The sequence below is a fragment of the Beta vulgaris genome, chromosome 3 (assembly GCF_026745355.1).
Source record: "Beta vulgaris subsp. vulgaris cultivar EL10 chromosome 3, EL10.2, whole genome shotgun sequence".
Classification (NCBI taxonomy): domain Eukaryota; kingdom Viridiplantae; phylum Streptophyta; class Magnoliopsida; order Caryophyllales; family Amaranthaceae; genus Beta; species Beta vulgaris.
Window position 1 is genome coordinate 22,644,817 of NC_079204.1, and position 23,177 is coordinate 22,667,993.

Sequence of the window (23,177 nt, forward strand, 5' to 3'; positions counted from 1 at the left end):
AACAGCTACAGAAAACCAAAATAAAGCGAATATTAAGAGCCTTAAACAAAAAGAGAAAAATTGAGACCTAAAAAACTAAATTGGATCCAAAAAAACGAAAAAATTAAGAGCCTAAAACCAAAAAAATCGAAACGAAGCCCAAAAAACCCAAATAAAGACCTACATCCAAAATCAGATCCAAAAACTAAATCACAAATAAAATGAAAATATCTGGTAAAAAAACAAAAACACGAAGAAATCTGGTAAAAAAAATGAAAAGATTTGGTAAAAAAAACGAAAAAACGAAGAAATCTGGTAAAAAAATAAAAAAATCTGGAAAAAGAAAACGAAAAAAACGAAGAAAAACAACAACAGCTACAAGCAGATCCAAAAACTAAATCCCATCAAAACTCAAACGAACCAATTTCGTTCTTCGATTCTTCGTCACTTCATTTCTTTGTTACGCTCTTCATTTCGTTCTTCATTTCTTCATTTGCCATTGTTGCTCTTCGTTTCTTTGTTCTTTGTTCTTCATTTTCTGATTTTTCTTCATTCATCATTCTTCGTTTCGTGAAGGAGTAGAGAGGAGAGAGAGAGGTAAGGTGTTGTGTGATACTGATGATGGTGAGGTGTGAGGGAGGAGTAGAGAGGAGAGAGAGAGAGGGGAGAGATGGGAGATTTTATGACGGCGTGGTGTAAGGGAGGAGTAGAGAGGAGAGATAAAGGGGAGAGGAGGGAGATTACGGTTTGATAGTTATGAGGGAGGAGAGAGAGTGGGTCTGGAGGAGAGGAGAATGTTAGGCTTAGGAGTGAGGAGGGGATTTAGTATTAGGAGGCTGGGTCATTTCGTGTTGGGCCATAATTCAGCGTGTTGGGCTGAGCGAAAAAAATAACAACAATCTGATGCGGTCCACCGAACCGCATCAGATTTTTAAAAAACCGCAGCGTTTTATTTAATCTGATGCGGTCCACAAGAGGACCGCATCAGATTGTACTCCCAACTTTCTCTCCCATTTTTAATGTTGATTTCCGGATGCAGTTTTACAAAAATCACATCTGTTACTAAGTGACATGTAATGTTTTTTTTTCAACTAGTGCTTCTCAAGTTATTTTCAATGCAGAGTTTGTATTTTTAAGATTTTTTTTAATATGTTTATGTTTAAAAGTTATAGTTTGATGATTTAAATAAATGTGAATCTAAGATTATATATTTTATGTAATGAAGAAAATTAAAATTAAAATTTACTTATTATGTTTGAATTGGGATTTTAATTATCAAATATAGTAGTATATTATAATTTATGAAATTGAGTATTCTTATGATTCTATGTATGTTTAAGTATGTTTAAAAAGAGTGTTAATATAAATATGTTGCTGGAAATTTAAAAAGAGTATTAGTGTTGAAGTTTTTGTGATTTAAACATGAGTTTTGAGGGTTTTTGACAACTAGTGTAGTAATACTGTACTAGGAGGTTGTGATAACTAAGTTTTAATGATGGGGAAGGTTTTTAAACACTTTTAAGAAAGGTTTTAAGTATTTTATTATTGCTGTAAATTTATAAAGCATTGATGGTGGATTTATATTGGTTGTTTTAGGCGGAGAATTCTCCTTAAACAACTTTTAAGGTTGTGAAAGTGGTCTCTCGATTAGGTATGTACATACCTATGTGTTGATAGGATTAGTATCATGTCCTAAGGACAAGAATTATGTAGTATCATGTTAGGGAACTTTTATTAGTTCATATGTGATTTCTATTAAGTTGGATTTGCATGTTTTATGTCGTTGCGTGAAGCATGTTGGTTATGATATTTATATTATGTTTATATGGAAGATTATGCAAGCAAATGGGATTTGAGAACTTTATTATATTAATTCATATGAGGGATTGATATATCATGTTGTTCCCTTTGGATTATTTAATTACTTTATGAGGACCGAAAGCCTTATTTGGTAAGTGAATTATTATACCTATGAAAGGTTGGTTGGTTGTTGACTTGGTTCAACGAATAAAGGAAGGTTATGAATTAAAGTTGGAATTAATCTTGGGTTGTTAAGTTGTTGTTGATCACCTTATCTAATCCTAAGATAAAAATAGAAGTTTATGATTGTTTGATGATTTATTATTTGTCCTACTTGTGAGTCACAACAAGTGAATAAATTATAACCATGTAAAGTGAAATGTGGATAGCAATATCTTTAGGGCCTGTTCTCCCCATCTTATTTTCAGTTCAGTTCAATTGCAATCAGTTCGGTTCAGTTCAGTCATTTAATTCTCTGATACTAAACAATGATAATAATAATTATTATTATTGTTATTATTACTACTATTATTATTATAAATATTAATATCATGATTACAATTATTATTATATTATTATTATTACTCATATGACTATTGCTTTTAATATTAAATTTATTATTAATAATAATATTATTATTATTATTTTAATATTGCTAATTATTATTTTGCTAATACTTTTTTTCTATATGATTCGGCTAATTATATTGAAATGATAATTCAAACCTAAGAAGTACACTTTTCAATAATATTTGTCATTGTATAAAGTACAAACTTTTTAATAGATGACAACACTAATACTATTAATAATAACAACAATAATACTTGTCATTGTTGAAATGAAAAAAAAAATACATGTTTTGATAGTTGAATTACTAGGCAAAATAATAATAATATCGAACAATAACTAGTTTTCATAATCGGTTAATTCTTTGTCTTGATCTAGTTTTTTTTTCTTTTGGGCTTGCATTGTAATGCCTCCGATGGCTTGTACTTATGATTAATGGAATAATACTTCTGCTTTTCTTTATCGGTTTGTCCTTCGAGTTTTTACTTGCTTTTTCTAGAAATTGTCGACGCTTGTACATAAATGATTTTTTACAGACCTTACTCGAGGTTGCTTTCCAGGGCCAATGAGCCCAAGGCAGCTCGAGAATATTAGAGCCCTCGATCGAGGTTGCTTCAGGGGCCAATGAGCCCAAGGTAACTCGAGAATATTAGAGACTTCGATCGAAGAATTTATTATTACTATTTACTAATTTATTAAAATAATTTATTATTATTTTATATAATAACTTATTATTATTAATAAATCATTATTATGAACTTATTATTAATTAAATAATATCATATTTTATTAGTATCACTACTATTAGATATAATTTAATTTAGTTCAGTTGCGATCAGTTCAGTTCAATTGCAATCAGTTCAGTTCAGTTGCAATCAGTTCAGTTCAGTTGTTTTATGCCGAGGAGAACATACCCTCAGACTTGTGCATGTTTGAAATGTTGGGCAAGTATGAGTTGGAGCACATGGTGGTAGCCCATGGCTTTTCTTGGGACCGAACTGATCACCATGGCGGCATGACCTATATTTATTTTACGGTTTTTTCACCAAATACCCCTGACAAAAAAAATTTATTCACCAAATACCCCAGCTTTTTTCAGAATTCACCATATACCCCTGACTTTTAACAAAATTCACCAGATACCCCAAAAGTTAACGCACGTTAGTCTCCGTTACTATTTATTTACAAGTTTGCCATAAGTCAACCTAATTAACTCTAGTCAACCTAATTAATCCTAAATTAACCTAATTAACCCTAATTAATCCTAACCCTAACTAACACTAATCCTCTCTCCCCTAATCCACCAGCCCCCCACCCGCTAACAACCCCAGCCCCCAACCCACCACCCAACCACCAACCCCGGCCCCACTAGCCCCACCAGCCCCTTCCCCCGAAACCACCAACACCAGCCCACCAGCTCCCTCCCCCGCAACCACCACCACCAGACCCACCCCTACCCCACCCCCCGCAACCACCAACACTAGACCACCCTCCCGCAACCCCCTGGATGCAACCCCAGAACCACCCTCCCGTGACTCCCTCTCCCGCAACCCCCTCCTGCAACCCCCTACACGCAAAGCCACCACCCCTCTTCCCTGCCAGCCCAACCTCGTCCCCCTTCGCCACGATTTCCCCACCCCTCCCCTTCGATGTCGAAAAACGCAGACCAAATGCACGAAGTTAACTACCCGGAAAATGCAAACCAAACACCGGTGAACACTAATCGGCGGACCTTGGGGGTGGGGGAGGCGTCTGCTCGGCCCTACACACCGGCGGTAGTCGAGGCAGAAGCGTCGCGAGAAATAAAAAATAATCGAGGGGAGGGGAAGGGGTGGGGAGGCTGGTGGATGGGAGGGGGAGGGGGGTTGCGCGACGGTTGCGGGGGAAGGGGAGGGGGGTAGCGCGACTGGCGGGGAAGGGGAGAGGGGCGGCGCGACTAGCGGGGAAGGGGAGGGGGCTGGGTGGTGTGGCTGGGGTTGTTGGGGGTGGTGGGTTAGGGGAGAGAGAGAGGGTTAGGTTAGTTAGGTTTTTAGGGTTTTTTAGAGTTTTTTAGGGTTTTTTTTAGAGTTAATTAATACTAATGACTAACGGAGTTAATGTCATTAGTCATTAAGGGAATTATTTGTTATTTTTTTAAAATTTGGGGTATATGGTGATTTTTTTAAAAAGTCAAGGGTATATGGTGAATTCTGAAAAAAGTTGGGGTATTTGGTGAATAAATTTTTTTATCAGGGGTATTTGGTGAAAAAACCGTTTATTTTAAAGTTTCCTCGATATCGTAGGTCAAGGGAATACGGAGTGGGCCCGTGTTTCGTCTTCAAAATTGAAGACTGATTTTCGTTTAGACAACTCGTTCCATTGACTATTCCATCTAAATTAATTAATCTATTGATCGTGAATTTAGTCCAGTAAAAGTAGTCTGCAATGTTATTTTATTATTATTTATCCCTGCTTATTATCTATTAGTTTCATGTTATAATTGTTTATTTATTTATTTATTTATTTATTTCTTTAGTATGTAGTACTCAACTTTGCTGATTACGTGTTTTTTGTGTGTATGTTAATCATGACTATGCCTTATTCATCATGTGATGATCCATTTGGTGATCAATCTCTAGGGGTCAATAGTGCATCGTGATTCACAAGTTTGAAGATGGTGCATCATGGGTTCGGGATTGGAGAGCTCGTGTTGACTATTTAGTATAGTTGACGTTTGACTTTTCGTAGTTGACTTTGACTATTGTTGTTGACTTTGACTTGTGAGTTTGACTTTGACTTTTGTTTAACTTTTAAAGTTGACTTTTCGGTAGACTAATTTTTATTTCTAAAGTTTATTTATTATGTTTTCCGCTGCAAAATTCTGAATAAGCCGATACTTTATCACACGGGCGATAATACTTTGATAATTCTCTGAGTTTTGTATTTGAAAGGTAATTTGAAAAATAGAGAATTGTCGTGGTGTTACATTATGTTTTTTCATTGGTTCATTTCAGAATTTGTAAGTTTATTAGTATTTAGCTTGGAATGAGCTATTCCTTGGGTTCCAAAATAATCTTATATTTCATTTTTAAGAAATAAAGATATTCCACAATACTGAAGGATAGATCTTAACTTAGATAAGTTAAGAATTTTTGCTTGGGATAACATTATGAGGTTGAAGATAGCAATTTTCAGAAAAATAAAAACAATTCACATGAAAAAGAACAAGTAATTAATCCCAAAAATTCCACGAATGACAGTAATTCCATCCGTCGAAACAAAATTTTCATTGAAGTTTCAGATGAGACAATTTTGTGTGATTTTTTGTTTTGCAATGACAATTAATAAAATTCAAGGACAATAGATTGCATGTTGGTTTATATATTTTTAGGCCGGCTTTCAACCATGAACAATTTTATGTGGCCATATCAAGAGTTACCATTATAAAGGATTAAATATTATAATATGTGATAAAGATCGAGGCAACTCAAATATTACCAACAACGTTGTGTACAAGGAAGTATTTCAAAATGTTTAGTTATTACTAATTGTAGTTTCTGAATTTGTTCATCTGAATTATTTTTATGATATTGTATGATATAACATTCACTTTTAAAACTTTATTTCAACTCAGATAACTATTATTTTTTGGTACTTATTTGATGTACATATTATGATATTATAACGTCTATCCTAATTCTTATATATGGAGTATGCTATATGGTTAATAATCATAACAAAACCTTTTTAAGTATTAAATTCCCGTGCATTTTGCATGTGTTCAGAAACTCGTTATTATATTTTTTTAATAAGAGAACTAATTATTATTATAGTATATTGATGATGGAGAAATAACTTGGCATCCATTTTCTTATTTCAAAGTATTCAAACTCACTATTTGGTATTTCAAATTTCAAAACCCTCTTGAAATCAAAAACAAAATTGGCATACTTTTTCCACTCCACTCCATCTCTCTTTCTCTCTCAAACGCACACAATAGTTGGCAGCAATGGTGCTGCTAGCTGCCAGCGGAGGCGACACCGTTAAACTTTTCGACGTCTCCGTCGAGTCAGGCGATCCTTGCACTCTCAGTTACACTCCATCGCCTGGTTGTCACGTTAACTCCGTTAAGTGGAATCACACAAGTTAGTTTTTGGTTTTTTTTACCCCCTTTTTTTGTGCGTGTGATTTGATTTGAATATCTGATTTGTGTTTCTTTTCTACTGATTTTATTGTTGGTGCAGATTTGGTGGTTGCAAGTGCGGGAGAAGATAAGAAGATTGCACTTTGGCGTAAAAATGGCCAGAGTTTGGGGAGTATTCCCTTTTTAGGGTCTGAATCTGGTGACAATATTGAGGTGATTTTACTAACACCCTTGTTTTGTATTTAATTGGGTTGTTTTTTTTTTTGGTTGCGAACTGTTTAATTCTAGGTTAAGTAAGTAGAATTCTGGATTGAAGGCGTATTCGATAGGAAATGAGGGTAATTGGGTGATTGAGGTTGGCCCTCAATGATTTGATTTGCTTGCTGTTTTGTGTTGTGGTTGATGTGAGGCCGGCTTACAGTATTGATGAGTTTGTCCCATTACGTACACCTGGATTGAGAATTGTTTGATGCTTAAGAAATATGTGATGAAAGGGAGTTAAAGCAAGATTATTGTGTTAGTGAATATGGGGTTTAATTATGTGGATTATCATGTATGGATAGTAAGGGCTTACGAAAAAGCGCGGAGTGAGGAGAATTACGTGAAGAGTTATAAGGTCTAAAATTAAGAGATGGAGATAGGGGACTTGTTTTGCTCGAAGGAGGAGGTAGTTGTTGCCTTATGGAGAACTGCTCTCGTATAGGGATAGCTGCAGTTTGTTGTTTGATTGTCTGATGTAAGGGATCTGATAATTTGTGTTTCTCTATATCGAACATGCATGGAGAAGTTTCATTCGCTTTTGAGTGTTAACTTTGGGAGAGCAGGGACTTAAGTGGAAAAGAAAGATGATGGTAGTTTTTGGACAGCTATGCCTGTGTCAATACATGACCTCATCATATTGGGATTAAGGCTCATATGTTACTGGTGTTGTATGGATTTCTCCAACTCTCCAAGCAAGGTCTTTTACTAAGTTTGATTTTTGATACTCCCTCTTTTCCGGAAGGACCATTTTAATTTATTTTTAATCATTTTATGCGAGTGACTGCATGTTTTTTTTTAACTAATATTGTGTTATAGCTCAAACGTACGACCTCAACAAGAACAACCTGCTCCCTGTGCCTTTTATAGGACAAAAGAGTGAAAGTGATTGAGGAAACTCACTGACTCTGGCAGTTGACTTGTCATAATATGCTTGATAATGTGAAAATATTCTTAATACTTTAATTTGTAATGTATACTTAAATCTGTTCTACCAATATAGTCATAGACTAAAATAGGCAGCAAAATGGTCATAGTTAACAAAGTTTTATTGCAAAAGTCAGAGTTGGTACATTATCTTCAACAATGGCCCTGCATTTTCATTCTTGTTCCCTTTTTATTCCTTTCTTTTGCTTGTTTTAGGGAGCTCGTGAGATCTATTTTAAAATCATCCTTTTGAGTTCATAATTTCATATTCTTCTATGCCACACTTTAGAAGAAGTAAGAAATAACCCTAGTTCATTTCGATATTATATAATTGAGCTCATCATTCTTAGCCTCAATTTGTAAAATGCATCAAATTGTTCAGCTATTCGGTCTAAATGCATACCAAACGACAAACTCGAATTTAATGCCTCAATCCCCATTATTGAGGCCTATATCCTAGTGCAAGTTTGTTTCCATTTCTTTTTCATGTGCTAGATGCTATTCTTTCCTCCCGAGATTTTTTGACATAGTAATGATTTTTTTTTTCAAGTGTAAAAAGGTTGTTGCTTATATAAGTAAGGGCCTTATTTGGCCATGTGTTAGTTTTTTTCACTTGGCTTGTTTTACCAATTGGTAATTTTAATTGTTGACCTACTTTCTAGAAATTTTTGAACAAGTACCTATTTGAGTTATGAAAACAACCAATTGTGACATCCTTTTAAAAAAATTTACGTTATTGTTGACAAGCACAACCAACTACTTGTTTTAAGTGAGTGATATTAGAGGGGCCCATATCCTCCTTACAGAATTTATAGTTTTTTTGAACTTCAACTACCTTCCTACTTTCTTCGTCTATTTGTCCATACATCTCACTTCAATTTTGCTTCATCCTTCTTTTTCTAGTGAAATGAGCAATTAGACGTGCTTCAAGAGCAATAAAGCTAAGAAAAAACCAATTATGGTCAAGCTAATGGCGATAATTGATCCTTTTTGATCAATAAGACAATTTTGTGATCAATTGTTACCCCAAGGCCCATCAAACTACAAACCTCAATTACCCCTAAATTGGAAACTCTAGTCTTTAATTGAAGAACTATCTCGAAATTCAGAACCCTTAAAATTTCAACTGTACTCTGAAGATGAAAACCCAAATTTGCTATTCAGAAGCCTCAATATCTATAGTTTGTTACTTGGATGTTTGAAGGGGGTGAATTTTGTATGAGAGATATGTAGTAATGGAATGTAGCATCATGGAGGGTTATGAAACAGAAAAAAATGGAGGGCATATAATTATGAGAAGTTGAGCAGTGGACCCCTTTGACAGAGTTTACTAATGGCAAAGGATTTGTTAGTAGTTTAGTCGACAAAATATCGTTATTGTTTCCAAAAGAAAAACTTAATAGGTTGTTACTTTCAAAAGTGGGTAATTATTAGGTAGCTGTTCACAATATTTTCTTGCCTTCCAACCAAGCACAACTATTGATCAAACATTTTTTTTGGTCATATGACCAAAATTCCAAGTTGAAGGCCTAAAGCCAGGAAAAAAGTTGGCTAAAAGCCATTTGTCAAACACACCCAAGGTGGTGAAGAATAGTGATGGTGAATTGGTATATTACTTAATCTGATGTCTCTCTTATTGAGCTATAAGAGTAACGTGTAAGGGCATCACTTTATACTATCCTTTGTTTTTCTCTTTCTTTTTAGGAAGAAATCTTGGGGAAAGGGTTTGGTATTGGCATGTTTGTGCCTGCCTCCTCTTTCTGTTGTCATCTTATGGAATAATGGTGGCACTACCTTTAAATGTTGGCAGTTTTAAGTTAATGACTGCTGTCATATTGAATTTTTATTTTTTACGAATGGATTCCAATCCAGAAGCTTTTTCACAAGTATATATCTGGCTGCAGCTTGGCTTCTATCTAAAGAGAGAACTGCGTAAGCTTTTTATGAAGAAGTTAAATGGATTGAATCTAAGCACTATTCTGATCCATCATTAGGATGAGTTGTAGTTCTGGATCAGATTTTCTCATTTGCTTTCCTGAAAACATTACGATTAGTCCCTGAAGGAAGGCCTTTCTGTGTTTGTGTTTGTCGTGCTTCTAATTTCAATGATGGTTTTCTTATCTTTATCGTTGCTTCTGCTGTTTTTATCTGATAAATTTTACAGGAATGTATATCATCCATAAATTTTAGCAACAAAACCTCTAGATACTTGTGCTCAGGGGGAAGTGGTCAAGTCGTGAGAATATGGGATCTACAGAGGAAGCGCTGTATTAAATGGTTGAAAGGTCACACTGGCTCAATATCAAGTGCAATATATAATTGTAAAGATGAGCACTTGGCCTCCATTAATGTAAAAGGAGATCTTATTGTTCACAACCTTGCCTCTGGTGCTAAAGCTGCTGAACTGAAGGATCCTCATGGACAGGTTGGTTCCAGTTGCTTCATCTTGTCAGATTTAATATCCTCCTGTACTGGCTATGCTAAATGCTCATGTACTGGATGTTAAGATCAGGTGTTAAGAGTACTTGATTACTCTCGGGTTAGCCGGCATCTCTTGGCAACAGCTGGCGATGATGGCTCCGTGCATATGTGGGATACAACTGGTAGAAGTCCAAAGGTTGGTAGTCTGATGAGCTTTATGCAAAAAGGCATACAATATAATTTCCTTGCTAGTTTGATTTACTCCTTCATTCTGACTTTATTTTTTAAGAAAGTGGGACAATATTTGAATACTTCTTGTAATGACAGAAGTTTAAGTTTATATGAGTTTCTGTGAACAAGGGCGAGGAATGTTTTTTGTTGCCTTTGAGCTTGTAGTTCTACAGTTTATTTGACAATTTATTATCTGCTCATTGCATGTGTATGCAAGATCCTAGCTGATGATGTTCTTTTGCTAGGATTCCTTGTGAAATTCCAGAATCACTATAGTAGAATACTCAATACTGTCAACCTCACGTTTGTTCTTAATCAGTCTTTACTTTTTAGGGTCACTAAATTAGTCTGGTCCATGTGTATGGTCTTCATGACAGGCTGAGTTGAAAAGCTAACTGTGTGCACCCTGCCTCTAGCTGGGTGTCGTACTTTAGGAGACCTAATCTGTTGACGTGGAGCTTATTTGGGTAAATTATTGATCTTATGTTAATTAGCTGATACAAATACAATTTCTGAAGACTCTGAAAGAATACACTATTTTAAGAACTTAAAAGGATGAGGAAGATGAAGATCTTCTACTTTCTTTACAACAAGAATCCATCCATCAAGAAGTTTGCTTCTAACATAGTAACATGGACTCAGTGTTGATATTCATGAACTCTTCTCTGGTGCTGTTAGTTTTTATACCAATATTTTTCATGAGACCTCGTAAGTCTATTTGCTTATTTGATTGTCTAGAAGTTCCCTTTTATTTGCTATTATAATGCCATATCTTGCTTGTCAAATATTTTCAACATTCATGTTGATATTCAGCAATATGAGGCTAGAAGAGCAGAAACATGTGATGTTTAACTTACTTATAATCAGTTCCATGGGTTTAACAACTTAACACACTGTTATTAATGGTCTCTGCTTTGATTCATTCCGACGGAGTGATGGGTGTAAAATAGATTTTTGTTTTATTTGATCTTGTGCAAGAGTGAAACATACGCAACTCAGTTAAAAAATATAAGTCTTGTTCTCATGCACTAGCCAACCTATCATCAATGCCTTGGATCCACCGTAGAATTGAAGAGATTCCAGACTGCAGTTTCTTTTTTGCTCTTTACCAAACCATCTCAGTGCCTTGCATCCTTGCTCATGCTTTAAACAACCCTGGCTGGGTAGAATGTTCTTTATCAAATTTTTATGATAGACCAGTGGGTACAACTTTTTGATTCATGTTTTCATTTTCTATGTTATACGTTCTGTATTTATTACGCATCTGCAATTGTTATGCTTAACCATACATGTTTCTTTTGTATCTCATAGGTCTCTTGGTTAAAGCAGCATTCTGCACCTACGACTGGTCTTAGCTTCTCCCCTTCAAATGACAAGGTCTGGTTTCATTGCTCTCATGTGCTGTTCTCCAACCTTTTCAAATCTTTGGAGATCGTAAATTTGATTTGCTAAGATGGAATGTCTGCTGATTTTAATGCAGATAATTGCTACTGTTGGTCTTGATAAAAAGCTGTATACTTTCGACTCAGGTACGAAAAGGTCCTCGTTTTGCACTTCTTATGAAGCTCCTTTTTCTTCACTGGCGTTCAGAGAAGATGGCTGGATATTGGCTGCTGGAACAAGCAACGGTCGTGTGGTTTTTTATGATGTTCGTGGAAAACCACAGCCTTTCACTGTTCTTCGTGCTTATGGAAATTCAGAGGTAACAAACTATGTTAACTTTTATCTACACTTTGGTGGGCGATAATGATACATTTCAGTTTGGGAAGCATCTTATTCCTTGATCTTAGAGTAAGAATGGTAGGAGGGTCTCGGGAGAGAAGTTTGTTGCCCAAGCTATGTCGTTGTTTATGGGAAATGTTGAAACCATAAGAGCACTGAGTTCACTTGGATGTATGAGCCTGTCAGTCTTGGCACTGGAGGAAGGCTAGTGTAAATCACCGAATACCCTAATACGTATGTAATTTTTTGATCACCCAAACAATATCAACTTATTCGGGTGCATGATAGCAACCTCAATTGGGGTTATCCGCTAAAGACTATGGTCGGGCAGTTTATGAATGTCTTCGCGGTGGACTTGGTTTTACCAAAGATGATGAAAACGTGAACTCCCAACCGTGTGACTACACTTGTAAAATTCTGGTCATTAATGCACAGATATGAGAGAGACTACTGCAATAAGCATTACTTGACTTACTCATGAAAGAGCACCATCACAGCATGGGGTGCATTGCAGTCGATCTCAAACTTAAATAATGGATTTTCTTTTAAAAATAAATCAGATCAAACATAAGCTAGTGAAGCGACTGTATGTTTCCTTTCTTTGGCCACGAATGTGATTAAGTTGCTTGGTTGCTGAATATTATCGTTTTGGGCCGAGAAGCGGTTTTTAAAAATCTGAAAGAGCAACAGTAACTGATTAATGGCCTTGTAAATAAGAGCTGGAAGCATCCTTTAGGAGGTGCATAGCCATCGGCATCTCTAGAAAAGAAAATGGCGCTGTAGACATGTCGTCACATCTCACAGGGATCTGTACTGGTATACTGCCATAAAACTCATGTTTTATCTTTTTATATGCTCTTTTCATGAAACAAATTCTTCCCGCTATCCATAGTTCGAAAATGCGGTTTCGGTCACGATCGCGGTAAGGTCACGACTCACGGTGATGTGGGAATGGGGATGATACGGTTGTCATACCACCAAATAACGGCGTAAACCATGAGAAATCCCTAGAACCCGCGTAATACGCGGTTTTTTCACACCTTTACAATGTGGGTAGTATCAGTTCGCTAGATTTGAAAACCTTTACAACACGGGTGATACGATACGATGCAGCCTTGTTTTGACACAATGCCCGCTATCCTTTCTGAATTATCATCAGGAGGACTTAAATATGGAGGACAATTGTTAAAAGTGAATAGAAGTTTGGAAATGAAGAGAGAGAGAGAGGAAGAAGTAAGAGAAAGTCATATGATGGATTCGGGTTGATGCGGTGGAGTAAAGGAAAAGTTTACTTGAAATGGAAGTGTAATAATTCTTTTTGGGATGACCAAATATGAAAGTATGATGGTTTTATTGGGATCAAGAGAGTATTTGGCTAGTAATTTGATGATTAGTGTGTTTTATGTTATTATCCATGGAAAAGACTCCTTAAATCAGTAGATGTGATGAATATATATTTTGACTATGGACAAAATGCCCCAGGTTCTGTACTGGTATACTGCCATGAAAGTCATGTTTTATCCTTTTATATGCTCTTTGAACGAAACAAGTTTTTCCCGCTATCCTTTCGAAATTCTCATCAGAGGACAATTGTTAAAAGTGAAACGGGTTGATGCGATGGAGTAAAGGAAAAGTTTACTTGAAATGGAAGTGTAATAATTTAGTTTGAGATGACCAGATTTGAAAGTATGATGGTTTTAGGATCGAGAGAGTATTTGGCTAGTAATTTGATGATCAGTGTGTTTTATGTTATTATACATGGAAAATACTCCTAATTTCGGTAGATGCGATGAATATATATTTTGACTATGGACAAAATGCCCCAGGTTCTGTATTGGAATTGTGTTTTTGGTTCATGTAATATGACCTGCCTGTGAGGCTGTGTAACATGTCAGTATGCTTGCCATTAGAGTGTCTTGCACACTGCTGCCTTGTTTGGCATCTCCTTCCTAACTTAATTGGTCCCGTCTCAAGAAAAAGACAGTAAAGTGGGAGATTTGATACTGATGCTCCCCCCCACCCCCCCACCCCCCCACCCCCACCCCCCTCCTTGGTTGGTTTCATTAGTGTGCATATTTCTCTCTTTTTGGTAATCGATAAATTTTTTGAATTGCCACAAAAAAAGGTAGTACAGTTTTAAAAAAAGGAACTTTTTCTGAATTTGCATAATGAGTATGGTCATGAGCCAATTAATTTTCAATCTTTTCAAACACATGTTCACACCGTCACATAATTCCAATGGGTGAAGTTAACAACATAACCAAACAGATTTCTTGTACTGCTTACAGTTGTAGGGAGAGTTGATTCTTTTAAGCCTCTGACTTCCATTAAAGCAATTTGCCTAAGCAAACAATTTAATGTTCGCTTGTGATTTATGATCTCCTATTGAAGTATGTGGAAGTGATGCGAGTGTCAATATTAGGAATCTCATTTGATCATAGATGCACTTAAACATAAAGGGTTTTTTTTTATGAGGAGTCCTACTAATCATGCTGTTCTGTGACACAAATTTGAGATTAATTTGATGTATGTATGAATTTAGTTCCTTTAGTTAACATATGTGAATGCCTGTGGAGGTTGGTTTATATCTTCATTGAGGAAGTCCTTATGAGTGGATGACTTGACAGTTTCGATTTTATTTATATGAGATGAGTTCCAGAAAGGATCAACTACGACTGGTTCTTTTCACCTTGAAGAATAAGTTAAGCTTAGACAAGGGCCACTAAGCTAAAATAAGGCCTACCAAGTTTATTTAATACTAAAAATAAGTGTGAATAACTTAAGGGAAGTTCAGACGTTGGGCTGATAACTTCAGATAATGGATTTGTGTAACAGACAGCAGCTAGCAAAGACAATCAACCATAAATGAGAAGCAAGAACTCGAGAGATTTTTAATTAATGGAGGAAAACCCCCTGAACAAGAACAAGAAGAAAGCTTTCGAGTAGCCCTCCAAAACTCCCACTACAGCTAACTTTTCTAAATATTTTTCATGCCTTCCTTATTTTACCTTAGCTCCTATTTATACTACTAGATTGTACTACCTTCCGTCTCTTTCTCCTGCCACCTGCTCTGCCAAATCCAGCCCACTACCAGGTACTGCTCATGATGGGCTGTAATTCCACAATTTTTCTCTAATCATTGCTGATCCCAGGTGGATTACTCACTGAATTCCCCTTTTTGCCCTTCTGCTGACGCCTGGTATAGGTGAGAACTTATTTGGGGGCATTGGCTCTAAACTGTAGGTGAAATAATGAAGTCTTATGTTAATTTTTACAAAGAAGTAACGAAGTTTCAGGTCTTTTTTGTCAGTAACAAACCCAAGTCTTTGAGAGGTTACTAATGCATTATTTTCACTTCCTCATTGGTTTATTTAAAGATTTCTGAATTTCTTATTTATTTTCAGGCGGTCACAAGTTTATGTTGGCAAAGGTCAAAACCTATTGCTGTCAATGAAAAAATCTGTACGGCTGAGGTTGCTCTTTTAGGAGGGGCGGTGGAGGACTCAATTTTAATGCCTGACCCACTTCCTTCAGCAACCTTATCCAGTGTTTCACAAACAACAACTTTGCTCGGTCCTCGGCGCTCAAGCTCTGCAGTGGAATCAACCTTACCTGCAATAAGTGCTGGATCTTCAACAAATAATAATTTTTCTTCAGAGGAAACGCCTCATAGAAGCTCACTGTGGGCAGGTGGAGCATTGCCAAGGTTGCATGCTACTCGGAATTATAACTTTAAGGATGACATGGATGTTTTTTCCCCACTTGTGGATGTTCAGCCTATTACACCCTCACTTGATAAGTTGTGGAATGAGCCTGATGGAGCAAGAAGAGATCCACCTGGTGATAAAAAAACCTCCCCACTGTTCCCCAATCGGAAATTTACTCTCTCAGAAGGTGTCAGTGATGTGCACCCAATTTTTGACTGGAAACCTGGTTCAGCTTCTAAACAGGTACAAAATCTCACAATTTCTCTGACTGTTGGAAGTTAAATGATATTGAATACAATGTCTTTCTAAATTTTCTTTATTTCTCTTAAGAAAGAGAAAGCAATCAGTTTCAGCTGGTGATCATAGGATTAGTCCACTATTTCTTGGATCCGAAAGGGAAAGGCTATGAGGTTTTAAAAAGTGAACAAATACATGATTTATTTCTGAAAGACAGTCTATACATTGATCATGTGATTTCCATACTATTAGTGGTAATGGTTTTTGCTCTTGTAGAAGCAGCCATTTATCTTGAACCCTGGTTAATAGACTGCTTGCATAAAAAACGGTAGCTTAAGTCCCCGATGGCACATAGATAGAAGTCACCTGTAGTGTCGTTTACTACAATTTGTGAGACAGGGTAATGAGCTATACACATCATCGGCTTGTATTTAGTACACCATGTCTATAAAGTTTTTATTTGGTGTACCAACTTACCAAGTACTTGCAATACTACTATAGCATCTGTGTCGCAACATGAACTCAAGTACAATGCATCTTGTCCTCTTCCCTCCTCTGAGCCAAATCATCAATGCAACACCTTCTCTTTCACCCTGTTCAGCACCATCCTTACCGCCCATCACTGCCATTCTAGAGTCTATCCCACCAGGCCACTCACCCTATCTCGATCCACCCTTGTCGATCTCAGTCCCTCCAGTCACAGTCACCCTAAACCCTAAGCTTCACTTACCAGAACATCATACAGGTTAGGAGATCGAGACAAGGAAGGTAGACCAAGATATAAAGGAGATTGAGAGAGAGAGAAGGGATAGATCTCGACAGAGAAAGGGGGCCTGAGAACTTAAAGAGTAGAGAGAAAGGAGATCCTTAAAGAATAAGAGAAGCGCGAGGATTTAAGTAGATAGGGAAAGCAGGAGAAATCACAGTTGTTGGCAGTGAGGGATAGTCCGATGAAGGGAAGGGAAGGGTTGTTAGTTAATTAGACAAGGGCGACATTGGTGTTTTTGAATATAAAACTTGCCATATATAGAAGTTCTAGTGTAGCAAGTAATGCGATATTTCCATGAAAGGAAAGTGTATATGAAACAAAAGAAGTTTTATGGAATAAAAATACTTCCATATACATCTGTATTCTATAAGCAAACTCCTTCGGAGTTTGGTGTCCATGTAAAAAGACTAAAATACCTTCCCTTAATAATTAAAGTTAGTAATTAGAAAGTTGATGCATACATTTTTAAACCAATGGATTACGCTACATGTGCGTCCGATTAGTAGATCTGTTAATGTGAGCTATTTAAGTTTAATAAATGTAATAAAACATCTTGGCTTTTTATTTACTTTCGCACGCAATACATGCATATAAGACCAGTACAAATCATTTGACAGGTCATTTACTGGGAGAATCTACACTTTACCATAGATATGCAGATAATCATAATTAATCTTGTATGGTGCTACTTTCCTGCAACATTAATGGCAACAAATACAACTGGCATCTAGCTGAAAGAAATCTTTCAGCTAGATTTTTGAGCTTCTTGGTGTGAGTTACATGTGTCCTTTGATCATATATATCATTTTAAAATTCTGAACATATGTCACTTTCTTGCTGAAGAGGCAGCAGAAAATCGACTCTTGTTCCAATGCAGATTTTAATTCTGCTGCATTTGCTCTTTCTCAGGATGACATCCATTCAATGCTACCTGGTTCCACTCCCACTGTATCTTCCAGAAGTGACGATTCTTCATCTATTACTCCTCCAGAAGCGTGGGGTGGTGAGAGACTATTAGATAAATTTTCCCATCATCGTCAACCGGGAATTCTGCCATCGCGTTTCAGTATGTCAACATCTGGCAGCACGTCAACTCTAATGTTCACCGGATTGCAAGATCCATCTGCAAGTCAGTCAGCCATGAGTTACTCCGCAAGCGCAAGTCTTATTTCAACAAAAGATATATCATCTAGTCAAGATAATTCCCCTGGAACTTTTGGACATGTTCCCTTTAGCGCTCTCTCTTTGAATCTTGGACCGAAAGCTGTAACCAGCCAGACGAATCCTGAAGCTATTGGACCATCATCTTTGAATATGTCTCGTAGATATTCCACCTATGCTGAGAGGATAAGTTCTTCCGCGTCCTTTAATGATGGTGTTTCTGCTTCATTGGGCTCGCCTAAAATAAAGAAAACAGGAGCTGAAACTCGGGAAGAACTTCAGAATAGCTTGTTGGCCAGATCTGATACAACATATGCCTCTGCTGAACCAGGGCTGCCTCCGTCTAGTAATGTATGTATGAACATAGATGAGTTAACCAACCACTTTAATAATTTGATACAGGATTATTTTCCTGACATCTTTTGCTAATCTTGCCATAATGATGGACCATAGGGAACGCCACATCTACAGCAGAGAATACCTCAGGCTGATCTGCAGCAGGGGTCCTCTAATTTCACCCTTCAACTATTTCAACATACACTTCAAGAAACCCTTTCATCCTTCCAGAAATCAATGCACGAAGATGTGAGGAACCTTCATATTGAAATACTAAGGCAATTTCATATGCAAGAGGTAAGTCACTAGCCCTAAAAAACACCTGGGTTTGCAAATTCATTATTTCTTTAATTTCCTTGTTTTGTACTCCCTCCATCCCAGTATGATTGCCACATAAACTGCTAGTACAGCAATATCTTTGTCTACCTTTTCCTTATTGTTAGGCCTCACACTCACCCAATTCTTTCCCCCTGATTTTTTACATTCGTAAAACACAGGCAAAAAGTGTGTGGGGAAAAGTTAATTGGGAAGGAGGGAGTACCTTTTTTTTGGGTACACATTAAACTCAAATTTTCTGTGATTGTAATGTTATGTTGCGTTTCCTTACCCGCTGGTTATTTGGCATCGTTTTTACAGATGGAAGTGTCAGGTTTTATGAATTCAGTTCTGGACAAACTAGGTTCACTAACAGAAGAATTGCAGGATTTGAAGAAAGAAAACGAACGGCTTCGCCAATTGCTCTGAAAGTTCAGTATGTCTTTTTTTTTTTTTTTTGGTGGGGGGTGTTTGGTTGTGGGCTTCCATTTATCAATGCTTTTTTGGTCTGTCTGTATAGATGCATCACTGAGGTTGTGGTGCAATTTCTTTTTTCTCTTTAAATTCCCCTCGATTTCCTGAGTCTAGACTATCATTATTTTTATTTTTAGTATTATTTACTTTTCAGCTAAGCTTAACATGAAAATGTGTAATGGTAGTTAGAGAAAGTGAGTGCTAGGGTTACAAGGCTTTTCTCGAGGGCTTGAATTGTGTGAAAAATAACATATGCTAATCATTTTCATTTTCCAATGAAGCTGTTTGGTGGTTGATTGAGGAATGTACGTGGTTTTTATGCAGATTTATATATAAAAAAAGTTGCAATCCTCTCATGTGGAAGTTTTATATTAATTGTATTGTTTATTTATTTGGTCATATATTTTCTTTCTCTCTCTTAATATACGAGTTCCACTTTTTATCTATGTTTATAGCTTACTATTTCTAAGTGAAACATAGCCTAGTTTCTCTCCAACTCTAAACCTAGTTTTTCTCTCTAGCCGCCTCCCTTTTCCCCCTTTCATTTCATCAGTTAGGGGCTACCATGGATGATCTCATCTATGGTAAGCCCCTTTTCCTTTCTTGTTTTCACAAATCAGTCTCTCTTTATGAGAGTTTCTTGTGCCCTGATATAGGAAGACTAGTCTTCTCTGTTGTGGAGGTCTCCTTCTCCCTTATGGGAGTTGTGAGTCTAGTTTTTTCATTTGTATGTATGAGAAATTGTTCTCATTGGTTGAAGCTCAAAACTATCAACATGAAGGTATTGGAAGCTCGGATGCGGTCAATATGGATAGATCAAGAATGTTCTTCTCCAAACTATGTCAAAATGATAGACGGTTCCATTAATAGTTGCTTGGAACAACAAATACAAGGAACTTACGCTACAATATTCGATCTGGTTCATTGTAGTTTTATCGAAGACGAAATTGATCTGATCTAGTTTAATTGTATCCTATTTTCTTTATTTCTTATTGTAGATGCCGTTTGGCCTTCAATTAATGAAATTTCTCTTTCAAAAATAAAATAAAATAAAATCTATGTTTATCGCTTTTCTTGTTACATATTTAAAAAAAATAATGGGCCAAAAAGGGATGTTGCAATAATTAGTGGTATATATGGAGGAAGTATATGCTATATTTGGTGATTTTAGATGAATGTAAATGAAACTTATTAATTAGTTGAAATTGAATAGTCAGACTGATAAATTAACAGAATGGAAAACTGATGAGCTATCTATTATATTATACTGCCTCAGCTCCAAATATGCACCATTGTCATTTTTGGAGTCAAAGTTTAACACCTTGACAACATAAATTTCTTGATACATACAGAAGATGTAGTCATTTACAATCTTATTAGATTTGTCTTAAAATATATTTTTACAATATCATTTTCTTATACTTTGTATAGTTAGAGATATATTAGTTTGAAAATGCATCTTAAAGACTACAAAAGGGCAAATGAAACATATACTTATAGATGAGTGGAGTATATGAAATAATTAACACTTTAATCATCTCAAATTCCAATTAATATGATGTTAGGATGACTAAAAATCCTATTGGTTGGAAAAGAGCATTCCATCCATTTTTCAAGAAAAATTATTTCTCTTTTTTTTTTCAATATTATTTTTATTTAAAGAAAATATACAAGTATATTCTCTATTGCATTTAGAAGCCGTTTGAATAAGGGGTCGAATGGTTCAAGATATTGAACGGAAATAATTGGTAACCATTACTACCAAGTAATTGATTTTGTTACTTGAGGTGGTAGGAAAGGGAAAGGTAATGAATTAAGGAATATGTTACCATCAAGCAATGGTAATGGATTGAACCAAACAAGAAGAAAGGAAATCGGTTGTCGATTCCGTTTCTCATTGTCCAAAACTAATGAATCCAACAACCCCTAAATGTAATGAGATTATAATATCAAATCATTCATCAACTTTATAAAATTAAGAATCCTAGATATATTCAATGATACATCAAATTTATTCATATTTTTCCTCTCAAAAAAAAAAAAATTTATTCATATTTTGATTTATTATTTGTATTGTTTATCTATAATTTATTCTAACAAGTCTTTGACTATAAGTTTTTTCAATTATAATTTGTTAATTTTAGTAAATAATTTCATTGGACGATCTAATAAATCTCTGAAGATCAGTGGGTCATGAAAGTACGGTAGTGGAGGTGGAACCGTGGAAGATGTGGTGATGGGTGGTTAATAGTAGTTTTTTTTTTTTTTTTTTTTGAGGTGTATTAAAATCCCAACTTAATTATTGTTACTTTCTTGAAAACCCTACCATATTTCACGTTCATCAAAATCCCAAAAAAATCTTTCTTTCATTCAAAATAAAAAAAAAAAATAACCTTTGTTCATTCTATAAGTTTGCTTCATTTTAGTTTTTCCCATTTTCTAACTAACCCACAAAAATCATAGTATTAAAATTAATGAAATAGGATGAGAACGACAATGCATGGGAAACGAGAGTCAAGCAGGCGCATGAAGAGGAGAGAGAAAGCATTAATGGCAGAAATTACGCGACTCAAAAATCAAAATCGAGTTTTAAAACAATCCACTAAAATTATGCTCAAATTATATGACGATTATGCCGTTGAACAAAGGCGATTGTCTGCTGAAATCGCTGAAATTAGGGCTGATGTTCAATTAACTCAAGATGCTGTCAAAGGAGTTCATTCAATCATATTCTCAGATTGATGCTGTCAAAGGATGGATTTCATTCAATCATATTATTCTCGTAGATTGCATTTTCTTTAGAATTTCGGAATGTTTTCTTTAGTTTACTTTGTCTAGAAAATTATTGAAATTAGGGTTAAGGTTGCATTTATGCATATATATATCATATATGTACTCTGAATTATCTCTATTTTGGAAATTCATCTGAGCAGTTCTAGAGAATCTCATCATTTTATTGTATTTTTTGGAGTATTTATGCCTCAATATTTATCTATCTTCCATAAATCCCAATTTCAAATAACTTTGAGAAGTAGGATCCCCTTGGTTATATGATGATGATTGATGAATCGACACCAATTTTTGTAGCATCTAATATTTTTGTGATTTTCATTTGCTTTTCCGGTCTCCTGAAAATATAGTTAATCGTTCAAACTTCACTTATGAATTTGGAGAATGTGATTGACTGATTGTGAAAGAGTGTAAAATTATATAGATCCAATAGGTGGAATAAAGTACTGTTAAAATAGAATAAACATTTCCAAAAAAAAAAGGTTAAAGCAAAAGTACGAAGATTTTTTAAAACGGAATTGAATAAAAAATGTTTAGAGAATGGAAGGAATAACAATCAAAATTTTAAAATACTTTTATATTATATTTTGGTGAAATTTAATTATGATCAAAATTTACAAGGATCTAAGTGATGGAAAATTTATTAAGTGACAGAATAGGTAACAACAAGGTGTTGGAGAATTATTAATTTTTTTTGTTTATTAGAATTGATGGGAGCACCCTCGTTGTGGTGTATGTGTTTCTAATTCAAATTTTCAGAACTGAATATAAATTACAATTTGTTGCATTGGATTTCTCTGAGCACACCTGAATCATCAATCATATGGCTTTCTTTAATGTTCAAACTAATTTGTAGAATAATTAAATTAGAGTGAAAAAAATACATCTTTGGTTGAGCCACTGCCATGATAAATGGAAAAGCATCAGTCAAAAATGGATTTGATGAGGATAATAGGTGTATTTCATGACAGAAATTTCTTGATAGTATACTGCAATGGTGGTGCGCCAACGGTCTGCTGCGTGAGTATTGGAGCATCTGGGTGAAGAATGGCAAACGGCAAACCTACTACAACACGTAGAGCTGCAAAATGGGTTCCTCCTGTAGCACACAACCTGAAAATTAACTTCGATGTGGTTGCAGCCTGTGGGTGTTGATTCTGACAGGGTTGATCTAGGTGTAGTAGCCGAGGATACTGATGGAAAGGTTAACTTGGCTGCAGCAGGTTGTGATCGAAGGGGAAGCACAGGTGATAGTCTAAGCATGCAAGGAAAGAGTAGACGTTGCAGGAAGCTTGTGATAGATGATGTGCTAGCCTTAATGCCTTCTTAGAATTCTACTGTTATAGATACTGCAATGAGG

The 23,177-nt window shown here is 35.7% G+C and overlaps 1 protein-coding gene across 1 annotated transcript; it reads left to right on the forward strand.

Annotated features, from left to right (window-relative positions):
- The first annotated feature begins 6,221 nt into the window (after positions 1-6,221).
- LOC104907988 (protein NEDD1) lies at positions 6,222-19,331 on the forward strand. The gene is made up of 10 exons (XM_010697023.4): positions 6,222-6,470; positions 6,570-6,682; positions 9,819-10,079; positions 10,167-10,271; positions 11,618-11,683; positions 11,787-12,008; positions 15,433-15,978; positions 17,651-18,253; positions 18,356-18,535; positions 18,875-19,331. Exons 1-10 carry the CDS (start codon positions 6,335-6,337, stop codon positions 18,980-18,982), a joined length of 2,340 nt encoding a protein of 779 aa, XP_010695325.1. The 5' UTR covers positions 6,222-6,334; the 3' UTR covers positions 18,983-19,331.
- The last annotated feature ends 3,846 nt before the right edge of the window (positions 19,332-23,177 follow it).

Bases quoted from the DNA above. Each gene is read 5' to 3' on its own strand.
- LOC104907988 (XM_010697023.4), top strand. From the start codon at position 6,335: ATGGTGCTGCTAGCTGCCAGCGGAGGCGACACCGTTAAACTTTTCGAC. The intron at 6,683-9,818 runs GTGATTTTACTA...TAAATTTTACAG, and splicing joins AATCTGGTGACAATATTGAG to GAATGTATATCATCCATAAA. The intron at 10,080-10,166 runs GTTGGTTCCAGT...TGTTAAGATCAG, and splicing joins TGAAGGATCCTCATGGACAG to GTGTTAAGAGTACTTGATTA.